We start from the raw sequence: 14141 nt of genomic DNA on the forward strand, positions 1-14141 counted from the left end.
TGCGCAGCACCGCGGTGCACGGGGCACTGGTGACGCCGGCTCCTGGGGGTGGGAATCCAAGACAGTTCTGTGCGGGTAGGGACGGAAGGGCCCCGAGAAAGAGGGAAAGCAAGAAATGGGCGCGGCTGCATGGAGCTTGGAAACCAAGCAAGTAGGCTAGGGCCTGGGATCTGAAGTGTAGTTCCCTAAGCTGAGAGAAAACTCAAAGGTCCGGATCAGGCTGACGGTCGCGGCTGAATCACCCAAGCCCCAGCCGCCTTCGGAGCCCCCAGGCCCTTCCTGCAAAATAAGTTGATTCGCAGTTCCAGCTGTGAGGGCGAGCCCAGGGAGCCTGCGGGAGTTTCTTGCCAATGAAGCCACACATTGCACATGTTGGACAGCAGATCCAGGTCCGGGACAGGATAGGGGACAGTGGATGGGGGGAGGGGGGAAAGAACGTCCCCGCGTCCCCCAGCGGCCCCCCTCCCCAGCAGCCCACTCCCGGGTCCCTCCAGGGTCTGCGCCGCTCACCAGTCCTAGCCCCGCTCCGGCCCCGCCCGGCCCCGCCCTCTCCCCACAGCTCTGGGCAGACCCGCCCGCCCGAGCCGGAGTTACAAGAGCCGCCTCCGCGCAAGGGGGCCCGGCCACTCGGCGCTGCTCTGCCGCGGGGACTGCACCGCCCGCCCTGCCAGACCCGCCCGGAACGGGGCTCGTCGCCGCCAGTAGCCGCAGCACCGCAGCCTCGGGCCTCGCGCCGGCTATGGCTGTGCCCCGGGGCTGAGCCCTCAGGTAGGGGCGCCAGGCGCACCGTGGCGCCATCGGGGTCCGGGGCACCAAAGGCGGGTGGGGGGAGGTGGGTTGCGGGGCTCCGGCAGGGCGCGTTGTTGGGAGTGTCACTGTGAAGATTCAAGCAGTTTGGAGCAAGCGGGGCCACCTGGGGAGGCGACGCGTCGCTCTCTGGGAGCGGAGTTCTGCCTCCGGAGTTGGGGCTCAAGTTGGTTAAAGTTGGAAAATCGCTTCGAAGCGCTTTGCTCCACTCTATTTCTACGGAGGGCGGACTGTTGGCTCCACTACACGCAGGGTGCTGTGTTCCGGGCCTGGTGGCCTCTGTCCCACCTCCTCTCCCTGCATGGGGCGGTGGCTCAGGGGCTGCTCCTTTCGTATCCCATGTTTACTGGAGGGGAAATTTCCGAGATCGCCGCCGCGCCTCCGCGACGCCGCGCCTCCGCGACCCCGCGCCGTGCGCCCCCTCGGCTGTCCTTCCGCGCTCTCTGCACCTCCGCCCCTAACCGCGTCCCGAGTCGTCCAGGCCCCACCCTGTTCTGTACCACCAGCCCCTCAGCCTCCTGCAGCTGCCCGCCCTGGCCTTGCCCCTCTGTGTTCCCCGCTCCAGAAAACCTTCCTCTCGGGCCGCGGAGCCTGGAAGTTTGCAGTGCGCCTCCCAGCGGGATGGGTGGGGAGGGGGACATAATTAGGGAGATTCCTACGCTGAGGTGGGCGAGGACGGGGGTACTCTGCTGCGGCCCAGTCCTCGGGACCGCCCCTTCCCCTCGGGAGGCGGCGCTTTCCCCCACCCCACTCCCAAACCCGTCCGGGCGGGATGGCCCCCGCCCCAGCGCCTGGCCCGGCGCCAGCAGCCTGAGGAATGTGGTGGTTGGAGCCGGTGACTAATTCAAACCAGAACTCGGGGAGGAGTGGTGAGGGGCAAAGGGGAGGAGGAAGGGGCTGTGTGTGGGAGTTGGGGGCAGGAGCCGGGCTTTGCGTGGGAGGAGGGCTAAGCTGCGCTTGCCGGAACCCTGCGCTCCAGCGGTGCGCGCCAGGAGAGGGGGCCCGAGGCGAGGTCTCGCCTGGAGTTGGAAAGGCAGCGTGCTTAGGGTGTGTGCAGAGCTGTTATGTAAGGCTTTCCCATGCAAGGAGGGGTTTGCGGTGTGCGAAGGCCTGGGCTGCCCCTGGCAGGGCTGGTCGCCCCCCAGCAGTACCGAGGCCAGGATGTGGGGGCGCAGTCCCTTGGCGGCGCTGACCATGAGGGACTCCAGGGGCCCAAACAGGGCTGGCTGTGCCTCTTGCTGGGAGGGGTGCGGAGGGGGCACATGAGTGTTTTCAGCTGTAGCCGAGCCCAGACAACCAGGTGGGGAACGGCTCTGGCCCCTCTGCACAATGAGGCCACAGAGGGTTGTGTGCGATGTGTGTGCTTGCTGGTTTCGCAGGGTGTGGCTCCCGCCGCGGCGACCGTGGCGGTGAGGGGCTCCCAGGGAACGTGCGGTCGCTGCAGAGTGCCCTGCTCTGTGGAGGGGATTTGTGGGAAGGCAGTGTGTGGGAGCCTCCCAAGTCAGTCAGGTCCTTAGAGAATGACCCGGAGTCTCCGGAGGAAAAGGGTCCTAGATACCTCCCTCTGTGTCTCCAGCACAGCGCTGGGCGCTCGGTAAATACAGGTTTCGAACCCGTCTTCATTAGAATCCAACCTCGGATTGTAATGCTCCTGCTCTCTGCTTGCCCTTCCCAGCACAGCGTAGAGCATGGTAGGTGTTGGGTTGATTTTGTGGAATACGGTGAGGGGCTGTAGCAGTGAAGTTGAGAGAGTGGGGGAAGGCATTTAAGGGCCCCTGCACCTATACTGGCTGTAATTCAGGGGAGCAGATCTCGCTTTCATCCCCGCCCCATGAGGGAAATCCCAGGGGCAGGGTGTGGCACTCACTTCCTTTCAGAAGCTGAATGTGGGGAAGCTTCCTTCTCCTGTCCTTAGCGACAGGGGCTGGCCACCCCCCACCGCGTGGATGGTGGCGTGTGCAGAATGGGGAGGACAGGGGAGCCCCCGAGTTAAGGGCACCTCTTTACTCTGAGCTGTGAGCTGTGGGGTGAGGGAAGGTGGGAGAGGAGCTAGGAGGGTGAGAGTGGAGCTAGGAGAGGTCGCAGGGTTTGGGGGCTGTGGGAATGTGGGTTAGAAGGTATCTGAGCCCCTCTCTAAAGCCTTTGTCCCTAAGAGGTTATGCACAGGGACACTGGTCAGAGAACAGGGACACATGGGGAGCCACATAAGTCATGCGGACTGATATGGAGGCCACCAGCAGCGATTCAGGGGTCCTGGTCTGGGAATTCCTTGAGGAGCCGACCCCTCGGAGCTGAGGACTTGTGCCAGCCAGACATGGTCCAGGGCCTGGGGTGGGACACAGGGACCTGTTGAGGGAGAAGGTCCAGCGTCAGCCCAGGGCAGGGAGTCGGCTGGGGGTCCCTGGAGTCATCTTCGCCCTTGGGAAGTCCTGGGGAAAGGTGGCAATGCTGCCAGGCTGGATTCTTTTGCTCAACTTGGAATTGGCGGGTGGGTCCTGGCAGAGCCGGTCACCCTGAGCCTGAGGAGCTGGTTTGAGGGGTTGGGGCAAAGCCGTGGGGGCGGAGGGGTGTGTGGGGCTCTGGGGTGTGGTCACCACCTTCTTCAGAACTTGGGAACCGCCTGGAGACAGACAGAGAGACAGACCGGGAGAGCTAGTCCTACTCCTCACGGAACGGTGTGGCTCTCTTCCCCACCATTCCGGGGGCCCCAGAGTTTCTCTCCCTGGAGCTGGGCTGTGCACGCTTAGGTTTGAGGAAGGGTGATGGCCGCTGGGGAGGATTTAGAATGTGCCTCTTGGGCGGTGGCAGTGGCGGGGATCTAGGGCCTTCTTCCTTCTCTTCGTCCCGGGGTTCATCCGGGCTGGCATTTCCCTGGGCTCAGGACATCCGGTGGGCTCTCAAGGCTTCCTGAGCACGAGCAATTTCCAGCATTCCTGGGTGTGTCCAAGGGAGTGTGGGGCCACAGGAGGATTCCGAAGGAATGAAGCCCCTTTTCCTCCCTGCTGGCCTCAGTTCCCACCAGGGCTATGGCTAGGCTGTCCCTGGCAGTCTTAGGTAGGTAGGTCACTGTTAGCATTGCAGGTGTTGTCCCACTGTGGCTTTAGGTCCTTGTGACCACATGTCACAGCTTGTGTCTCTGAGTGAGGTGTGTGTCATTGCCTGTGAGAGTGTCCCACTGCTTGTGAATGAGGGTCTTCCCCTTGTGGCGTGCCTGGATGTGTCACCTCTGCCGGCATTGTCGTGGGGCTTGGAGGCAGAGGATGGCAGTGGCATTCTGCGCTGGTGGTGGAGGTTTCCTACGGGCCCGTAGGGGTTGTAGGTAAGGACTGAAGTGAGTTTCTCGGTCCTGGACAGGTCCGCACCGGCGGTTTGTGTCCAGAGGCCTTTGGGAGGTGGAGGACAGCCTTGGGGGTGCAGGCCCCAGCTGAGCAGGTTAAGCAAGGCACTGCGCACGGCCTGTCAGGGAGGGGCATCCTGCCTGGTCCCCCGGGGCTGGAGCGGAGGTTCTGGGGGAAGGGGAAGTGCCTGGAGCTGATCCCGTCTACAGCTACGTGTCCTGGCGGGGCCGGGGGCAGATCTTCGGCGACATAGCCAGAGCGGCCTGGCCCCACGCCCCTGCAGTAGCGTGGTCCGACCGCTGGGGGGAGAGCAAGCAGCGCCCTCCCCAGATCCCGGCCTTGGGTGGGGCAGACAGGCAGCTCCCAAACTGTAATCTACCCCATAGGGCAAGACCAAGCGTTCTGCTCCACCCCGTCTCCTATAGGAGGCCACCCTCAGAGTTGGTGTCTTAATCCCAGGGGTCCTGGGTAAAAGCCCACACTTCCCTGCTTCTGTGTCCAGGTGTGGGGACTCCCCACTGGATAATATGCTGTCCCCAGCCCCCTTTCACAAGGAGCGCAGAGAGTCCCTCCTGGCCAGGGAGGGAAGAGGGAATCTCCGTCTCTGCTGGAAGTGAGAGCCTGGAGCTTCAGCGCTTCCGAGCTCACTGGAGCATGGGAGGGGGCTGTGCGTGGCCGGGGTAGAGAGAGATGGAGAAAAGCGTCACAGCAGAGTCAGAAAACAACCAGCTGGCTGCAGTCGGGGTGTAGGGGCTGCCCTGGAAGTCAGCATGATGTGAGGGGCCAGGGGAAGGGGGTGATGGGGAGGGGAGGGCTGGAATGACAAAGCTGGAAAAACTTCTCCTGGTGGGAGTTGTGACTGGGCTGGTGCCTCCCTGTCCTAAGGGCAGGGAGCAGGGAGGAGGCCAGGCAGGTGCACACACAGAGGGGGAGGTGCAGGCTCAGGGGACATAGGCACCAGGTGAACAGGTGTAGGGGCCTCCAGGACAACTGTCTGTTACGAGCAGGTGAAGGCTGGCTGGGGCTGCAGGCTGCCCTGGGTTGTGTAGAGTGGAGAATGGGGCCGAGGGTTTCCGTGTGTGTGCTCGTGTGTGTGTGTGTGTGTGTGTGTGCACTTGTGTGCCTTTCTCTGAAGGTGCCCAAGTTGCATGTGTCTTGCAACATGTTCATCTAATTCTTCCTGGTAATTCCACCTCCCAAATCTGCCCCACCCCCCTGCATGCTGCCCAGAATCAGCTAGGTGGGTTTGTAAAAGTCCTCAGTGCTGGCTTAGACTCTGAGATGTCTGCACACTTCTGCTCCAGTTAGAATGGGGCATAACGTTTTTTCCTAAACAAGCCTGGCAGCTGCATCCTTGGGGGACCATTGGAGGGTCAGGCCCTGGAAGGGATGTCAACCCTGTGTTTCTCCTTGTTCCTTTGGAACGAGGGTCTGTGTGTCATGACTGTCTCCATCTCCTAGAAGTGGAAATGCTTGTCTTGCTCTGCCCGCCTCTAGCATGAGTCTGGTGCCTCCAGCATGAGTCTGGTGCCTCTAGCATGAGTCTGGCCTCTAGCATGAGTCTGGCCTCTAGCGTGAGTCTGGTGCCTCCAGCATGAGTCTGGTGCCTCTAGCATGAGTCTGGCCTCTAGCGTGAGTCTGGTGCCTCCAGCATGAGTCTGGCCTCTAGCGTGAGTCTGGTGCCGGTTGAGCCCCAGGAGATGGTTCTTTTGTCTCCCACCTGCTGGGGCCCAAGAGAAATCTAGGTCAAAGTGAGTTGGCTGCTGGGCAGCTCAGGATCCTGACCCCCTCAGGCCCCAGCCTCAGTAAGCCCCAGAAGCAAAAGGCCCCTCATATGCAGAGCCCTGGGATGCCTGGGGCGGTCCATTCTGAGTCTGCGGCCCACAGCTTGGACCGGGTTGAGGCTGGAGTGTGGGGAAGGGGGTTTGGAGGTCTCTGCATCTTCCTGTTGTTGTCCCTCTAGCTCTCACTCCAGTGTAGGTCTCTTTTCTGTGCATCTGCCTCTGTGGGTTCTCCTGTGTGTCATCCTGTGTATTTCCTTGTGCCTTCATCCCTCTGCTGGGCAAAGACCGTTGGCCTTGGGGGTCAGAGACTCCTGGGCTTGCATTTCCACTCTCTCACACTTGGGCAAGTAGTGTTATCTCCTGGGCCTGTTTCCACATCTCTGAAGTAAGGATATCAGTTCTTTGCACATAGCATCATCATTTGGGGGTTGAATGAGAACCCAGGCATGGGATGTTGCCAACAACACAGTCCGTGACACACAAGAATGCTCTGCAGAATTCTCTTTCTCGCTACTTGTGTGTGGGTTTTTTTTTCTTTCAACACGAACTTTCTGTTCCTCTTTGCCTCCTGATGAGTGTTTATGAGAGCAGAGCATACTGTCTTCTGGGTGTGTCTTTCTGAATAGCCTCCCTCTCCTCCTGGTTCCGAATGTTGGGGGCTTCCCCTCGGGTAGGGTCTCTGACTCTGGGCGTGAGTCACGTCGTTCCTGGGATGAGGACCGCTCCTCTTTGGCCTTGTGTGTGTGGTGGGTTGATTGACCCACGTGCGTGCCGCCGTGCTGGGTGGAAGTTTCACTGTGGCTGGTGCCCTCCCTACCACGGATGGGGTGATTTTCTTCCCCTCAGAGGGTTGCCTCCTGTGTCCCGCCTATGCTGGGTGGATGCCTAGTCGTGGGCCCCTGTGGTGTGTATCTTGTCCTCAGGTTTGGTGCATTTGGGCACAGAGGCCTGTGGCCTGTCTCTGGGGGAGTGTGTGTATCAATTCCTGCCATCTCCACACTGACGCTGGCTGCAGGGCTGTCTCTAGCTGCTGCGGCAATTGGCCTGGTTTCCATCCTGGCTGTCTTTATACTGGCTCGCCCCGGGAAGGGGTACTGTTCTCCGAGGGCAGTGGAGGAAGGAGCTTCCTCTGGAGGTCACCCCTGGCAGAGGCCATCTGCTGGGGTCAAGAATCTGCTTCCTGGAGTTCTCCTGCTTCTACTTGGCGTCGTGCCCAATCGCAGGGTATGGGCAGAGCCCTGCTGCTCGGCACATCCTCTTTGCAGTTTTGAAGTGACAGGATGGGCTGTTCTCTCGCTGCTTCTGGCCTGAATTATAGCCTGTCCCACGGTGTCAGGCATGCGTGCTCTCACCTTTGCAGCTGGCGTGGCCTCACCATCTCACTCTTTTCTGCCCTCCAAGCAATATTCTGCCTTAGGGAGTCTCCACTCTGGCCCTGCTCCTTCTTTTTTTATTTTAAAAAATTAAGTTTTTATTTTTTATAGAGATAGGGTTTTGCCATATTGCCCAGGCTGATCTCAAACTCCTGGGCTCAAGCGATCAGTGTGCCTCGGCCTCCCAAAGTGCTGGGATTACAGGCATGGATTACAGGCATGAGCCAGCGCGCCTAGCTCTGCCCCGTTTCTTCCTACCACGAGGGAGGCTGTGGGGTGGACCCCCGAGCTGTGTGCTAGCAGGCTCTGGGACTAGGGCCCCAGCACACTCCCATTCTCTCATTTCTCTGGACCTTACTTTCTCCATCCTTAAGTAACAGGCAGTGCCGTCCCATAAAACTCTCGGCAGTGGGGGAAGTGTTCTGTGTCCATGCTAATATAGTAGCCACTAGCGACATGTGACTGTCGAGCTCTTGAAATGTGGCTAGTGCAGCCAATGAGCTACAATTTTAATTTAACGGAATTTTAATTGATTAAATTTAAATAGCTACATGTGGCTGCTGTGTTGGGTGGCACGACTCTAGGTCTCTCCTAGCTCTGAAGGCTTATGGCACTTGGCTGAATCGTGCAGAATTCCCCACAGCTCCAAAGACACTCTTTTGGGTAGCAACAGGGCAGAGCCCTCAGCCTCTGGGGAAAGCCTGACTTAACCTAACTTGTGTGGGAGGAGAAGACAGGGCCACCTGGGCTTGAGACAGGCTCCAGAGCGGGAGGAGAGACTGAGGGCTGGGACCAAACGTGGAGAATGGAGAAAGGGGAACCCCGGCTACATAGTATCCCACGCTGCTCCTTCACTATTCCCTTCAGTATTTCCATGCCCCTCCTCGGAACTGAATGGCCCAGGTCAGATGGGAGGGGAGTCCTTCCAGGCTGTGCCAGGACAGCAGGGCCAGAGCCAGAGCGGGCAGGGTGGTTGGCAGCCCCACCTGGCCGGGAAGCCATTGGGTGCCCTGCCAGGGCCAACCTGCAGCCTCGGGTCCAATGGCTCCCGTCCTCATGGGCTATTGGATCAGTTGTCTGCTTAGGATGGTTTCTCTCCTCCTCAGGAACCACGTGGGTTGAGGCAGGTAGCAAGTCTGTCCTGGGCCTTTAAAGGGACTTCTGCCCTGGGACTCTGCCTGAGGCACTGGCAGGGAAGCTAACTGCCTGTCTGCAGGGGAGCTCTGGTTCCTCTGGCACCTGGGGATCTGGCCCAGGAGGCACTTTGTCCTTTGGGTTTTAGGCTCAACCCTTTGCAGGTCTGGAGCTGTTGCAGCCAGCTGCAGTGACTCACTGGGGAGGGAGGGAAAAAGGGAGGGTGGGGCCGAGGTGTGGGCGAGGGTGATCTGGCCCAGCTAGCTCTCTCCCCATCGCTGGCTGCTGGCACGGCACCAGGACGCTGGGGTGAGCAAAGGGGCCCTGCTCCAGGAGGAGGACAGGGGTGTCTGGGCGATCTGAAGGGGTGGCTTCAGTTCTGTCTGAGAGATGAAGTCTGGAATCTTTTTTCCCTCCCTGCCTCTGCCCGGCTCCTTTTCTGCAGGGCTAGCTGCTGAGCACTGGACACGGGGAGAGAATGTGCCATTTAAGCCCCAGCTTTGCTGTTTCACACTGGGAAGGGTCAGAGTGATTTCCCGTCGCAGCCTTCTCTGCGGCCGGAAGGGAGGAGGTGTTTTCCCCAGTTTGCACCTGAGCCCACAGGCTCAGAGTCTTTGCTCACCTTGTAGCCAGCACCTGTGTTGACAAGGAGACACGTCGTCCACACCGCGTTGTCAAACGGGAGGATGGCTGTCGGGGGCTGGGGTCTGTGTTTCTCTTTCATCCGTGTTGTGATCTGCCTGAGATAGGAACTGCTAAGTGCCCACAAATTCCTAAGAGACAGTCTTGTCCTCAGAGGTCACCTCTAGCGCCTTCAAGACCCCATGTACATTTCATTTCCCGCAGAAAGCTCCCAAGCCTTCTGGAATATTCTGCGGCAAAATCGGTCACAGCTAGTGCACCTTGCTCATCTGATGTGTGTCTGTGACAGAAACTGAGTCTGAAATCTCCCTGTCCGGCACATGGGTGCGTGAGTGACGTGAGGTCACCGTCTAATGCAGCGTATGATTAGGTGCCGGGCCCAGCTGTGTCCATCCCTGGCCGGTTCCGTCTGCAGTGCAAAGTATAGTGTTGGGCATAGGGAGGCAGCCGGTATATGTGCATTGATTGACTGTTGATACTTTTTGGATGTAAACAGCTGTAGGCGGGGCTTTGGGTCAGGTTCCCCATGACTTATAGTGTTCCTCACACCATTTCAATTGGTGGCCACTGCCGCCATTTTGTGTGGTGGCTGTAGTCCGTGGCCCTGTGCAGAGAGAGTCCTGCCTGGTATCTTTCCAGGGCGCCTGCAGATGACAGCTCATCCTGTGGCTGGAGGGCGAATTTATTACTAAATGCTTGCATTTAAAGGGGCCTGTTATACCTGATGTAAATGATGAGTTGATGGATGCTGACGAGTTGATGGGTGCAGCACACCAACATGGCACAAGTATACATATGTAACAAACCTGCACGTTATGCACATGTACCCTAGAACTTAAAGTATAATAATAATAAATAAATTAAAAAAAAAAAAAAAAAAAGGGGGGGGGGCCTGGCTCAGGGCCTGGTGTGGGCAGCCAGTGGGCCTGGACTCACCCTGGGCCAAGTCGGGCTCATCTGGGCTCTAGCCTCTAGGGCTTGGGTGGTGCCTGGTGGGGCTGGGACCTCCTTTGTTCAGGCAGCTTCCTGTGGCAGGGCTTCCGGCGCTGCCAGCTGGTGAGGCACCCCCTTGGTCCCAGGGACTGGGTGAGACCAGGTGGCCCGAGTCTCTGTCTCTGAGGGAGGTGGAACACTGCCATTCCTCCTTGGAGGCAGCCTCTGAGGAGGCTCCCACCTGTTACAAGCAGCAGACCTGGGATGGAGTAGGCAAAAGAGTTACAGACTCGGTGGGCCAGGCGCGGCGGCTCATGCCTGTAATCCCAGCACTTTTGGGAGGCCGAGGAGGATGGATCACGAGGTCAGGAGTTCAAGACCAACTTGGCCAAGATGGTGAAACCCCATCTCTATAAAAATACCAAAAATTAGCTGGGCGTGATGGGTGTAATCCCAGCTACTCAGGAGACTGAGGCAGAGAATTGCTTGAACCTGGGAGGGGGAGGTTGCAGTGAGCCGAGATCACGCCACTGCACACCAGCCTGGGCTACAAAGCGAGATTCCGTCTCAAAAAAAAAAGGAGTTACAGACTCGGGTCCAAGCCCAGCATAGTTGTGCTGTCATGTGTACCCCGGGTAAGCTGTTCTCTCGGAGACTCAGTCTCTGTCTGTGAAGTTGGCACCAGTAACATCTCCCTCTTGAAGCTGTGGTTGAGAATGTGGGTCGAGGCCAGGCGCAGTGGCTCCTGTTTATAGTCCCAGCACTTTGGGATTGTTTGAGCCCAGGAGTTCTGGACCAGCCTGGGCAACATGGCAAAACCCCATCTCTCCAAAAATACAAAAATTAGCCAGTTGTAGTGGCACGTGACTGTGGTCCGAGCTACTTGGGTGGCTGAGGCAGGAGGATCACTTGAGTCCAGGAGGTTGAGGCTGCAGTGAGTCGTGATCGCACCCCTGCACTCCAGCCTGTGTGACAGAACCAGACCCTGTCCCAAAAAAATAAAACGAGGCCGAGTGCGTGGCTCACGCCTGTAATCCCAGCACTTTGGGAGGCTGAGGCAGGTGGATCACGAGGTCAGGAGATCGAGATCATCCTGGCTAACACGGTGAAACCCCATCTCTACTAAAAATACAAAAATTCGCTGGGCATGGTGCATGGTGGCGGGCGCCTGTAGTCCCAGCTACTCAGGAGGCTGAGGCAGGAGACTGGCTTGAACCCGGGAGACGGAGCTTGCAGTGAGCCAAGATCTACTATTGCATTCCAGCCTGGGTGACAGAGCGAGACTCCATCTCAAAAAATAATAATAATAAAGAATAAAAAATAAAAAAATAAAAAAATAAAAAGAATATGGTGAGAATGTGCATGTGAAGCGGCTCCTGCCGGCTGGTGTTCATTTTTTTCTCCTTTATTGCCTCCATTTTCACAGATGAGGAAATGGAGGTTCAGAAAAGTGAAGTGTCTTGGCCAGGGTCCCACAGCTAGAAGGAGGCAGAGCCAGGATCTGACTCCAAGTCTGGCTCCTCTGAAGTCGCTTTGTGCTATGCCAGGCTGGAGAGTCATGGACGAGTGGAATTGATGGCGGTGGTGGGGGTCGGGGTTGTGAGCTGGCCTGGGTAGCAGAGGACCCGGCTGTCCCTTGGGTGGGGACTCGGAGCGAGCTGACTGCTGACCGGAGTGTGAGCGTCATCATGAACTTTCCCCTAGGTTGTGACCGAGATCCTGACGAGAGAGACTGAGGGGAAGAGAGGAAGGAGGGGCGGGCTCCTGGCAAGGCATTTGCTCCTGAGCGGAATCCTGCAAAGGTCAGTAGGTGGGAGAGGCAGAGAGAGGCGGAGGTGATGGGATGTGGGGAGGGTCGGCCCCGTGTGGATGGGAGGCTGGGGCTGTGGGGGACAGGGATGAAGGACTGGCTGCCTCTGGGGCCAGTTGCCTCTGCTATCTCATTTCCATCTTCTTTGTTATGCCTTGGGAGAACTTCCACAGTGGAAGGACGTGAGACGAGGTAACCCATCCCCAACACCTCACCTGGCAGGTGAGCCGGCTGCAGGGGCAGGCGCGTTGCCAAGGGCCCCACTCCTGGAGTTTATAGCACCGGAGATCGCTAGCTTTCCCGTGCCCTAACGTCCTCCCACCCGCACTGACCCCAGCTCCATTTCCTCACCTCATCCCAGATGGAGAAGGAGGAGGAGACAACCCGGGAGCTGCTGCTGCCCAACTGGCAGGGTAGCGGCTCCCACGGGCTGACCATCGCCCAAAGGGATGACGGCGTCTTTGTGCAGGAGGTGACGCAGAACTCCCCTGCGGCCCGCACTGGGGTGGTCAAGGAGGGTGAGTCTCCAGGGTATGGACTGGGTGCTGGAGGTTGGGGGGTCGGCGGGGGTGTTGGAGGGAAGGGCAGGGAGCAGGCAGAAGTGGGCGAGTGGCTGCCGAGGGCCTGTTCCCAGTGGCATCAGGATGGGCGGTACCCAAGCCCTGCCCTCTCTTGGCCACTCTGTGTCTGTCACTTGTGGTCCTCAGGGGAGGCAGTTGTGTGGGGTAGTGGACACCTGGTCCTCAGATCTGACTCCACCACCCACTAGCTCTGCAGATTTGGGCAAACGAGTTGGCCTTGCTTTTTTTTTTTTTTTTGAGACGGAGTCTCGCTCTGTCGCCCAGGCTGGAGTGCAGTGGCCGGATCTCAGCTCACTGCAAGCTCCGCCTCCCAGGTTGGCCTTCTCCTTTCAGCCTCCTGAGTAGCTGGGACTTTCGCCCGGCTTTTTTTTTTTTTAGTAGAGACGGGGTTTCACCGTGTTTGGTCTCGCTCCTGACCTCGTTGCCCAGGTGCTGGAGTGCAATGAGCACCACCGCGCCCGGCCTTTTTTTTTTTTTTTTTTTTTGTGATGGAGTTTTGCTCTTGTTGCCCAGGCTGGAGTGCAATGGCACCATCTCAGCTCAGTGCAACCTCCGCCTCCTGGGTTCAAGCGATTCTTCTGCCTCAGCCTCCAGGGTAGCTGGGATTATAGGCATGCGCCACCACACCTGGCTAATTTTGCATTTTTAGTACAGACGGGGTTTCTCTATGTTGGTCATTCTGGTCTCAAACTCCTGACCTCAGGCGATCCGTCCGCCTCGGCCTCCCAAAGTGCTGGGATTATAGGCGTGAGCCACCGTGCCTGGCCCCCACAAATTGGCCTTTTTAAGCCTCAGTTTCCATGTCTGTACAATGGGTATTACCACGCCCACCTTGAGGGTGGTCATGAGATCAAGTTAGTTCAGTGCCCAGTGTGTGGTGGCTATGTGCGATTTCCCTGAGGCTCTTTGGGCCTTACCTGCTTCCTGCTCTTCCCTGCTCAGGGGACCAGATTGTGGGTGCCACCATCTACTTTGACAACCTGCAGTCGGATGAGGTGACCCAGCTGCTGAACACCATGGGGCACCACACGGTGGGCCTGAAGCTGCACCGCAAGGGGGACCGCTCCCCCGAGCCTGGCCAGACCTGGACCCGTGAAGTCTTCAGCTCCCGCAGCTCTGAAGTGGTTCTGGTGAGTACCTCGCCGGCCCATCTGTACCCTGAGCTCCCCCGGCCACACCAGCCTGCTGACCCCACTCCTGAGCCTCCCATCTGCCTCCGGAGCCTCTCCTTTTGCTCCTTCTCCTCCTCTCACCTGTCTTCACTCGCTTGATCTCTTGGCCACCCTGTTTCTTTCTGCTTTCATGTGACATGTGGCTGTGCTGCCCCTAAATGTCTTCAATGAGTCTCTTCAGAGTGGCCACAGTGTGGGAACTGACTTGTGCAGCCCGGCCCTAGATGCTAGGAGGAAGGTCGGCTGTTTTGCAAGAGCCTTTCAAATGACTTCACAGGTGCCCAGCTCCACCTCACAGGCACCATTTTTCTCTCTGCAGAGGCCTGATACATTCTGTGGGTCAGACGCTGGACAGCAAAGTGCCTGTGGGGACATTGTTCCTTCTCGTGGCTTGTTTATTTAACAAATAATGGGTCGTCAAAGTGAGACTGTTAACCCAAGCACAATCAATCTTAGGCTCAACAAGTGCTTTCCAGGGTACAAGGGCCTCTGAGAAAATTCCCCTCCTGGTTAAACAAACGAGCCAGTGGGTTGAGAGTTGGGAGCTGAAGGGCCCGGTCTCTTGGG

General features: G+C 58.4%; 2 protein-coding genes across 22 annotated transcripts in view; one reads left to right on the plus strand and one right to left on the minus strand.

The window, feature by feature from the left end:
• The window catches only part of GNG3 (G protein subunit gamma 3), a 440061-nt gene that overhangs the window by 163770 nt on the left and 262150 nt on the right, over nucleotides 1-14141 (minus strand). The gene's annotated exons all lie outside the window — the stretch shown is intronic.
• Nucleotides 573-14141, plus strand: part of AHNAK (AHNAK nucleoprotein) — a 113772-nt gene continuing 100203 nt past the window's right edge. For 18 of the 19 annotated variants that reach the window (XM_050756866.1, XM_050756847.1, XM_050756854.1 and 15 more), the window contains exons 1-4: nucleotides 573-768; nucleotides 11716-11813; nucleotides 12183-12339; nucleotides 13345-13532. In XM_050756866.1, the coding sequence (XP_050612823.1) occupies nucleotides 12183-12339; nucleotides 13345-13532 (345 nt within the window). In that variant the 5' untranslated portion in view covers nucleotides 573-768; nucleotides 11716-11813. Of the gene's footprint in view, nucleotides 769-1736; nucleotides 1855-11715; nucleotides 11814-12182; nucleotides 12340-13344; nucleotides 13533-14141 lie in introns of those variants that run through there. The other variant, XM_050756848.1, reaches the window with a different exon arrangement.

The sequence above is a fragment of the Macaca thibetana genome, chromosome 14 (genome assembly GCF_024542745.1).
Source record: "Macaca thibetana thibetana isolate TM-01 chromosome 14, ASM2454274v1, whole genome shotgun sequence".
NCBI classification, from domain to species: Eukaryota; Metazoa; Chordata; class Mammalia; order Primates; family Cercopithecidae; genus Macaca; species Macaca thibetana.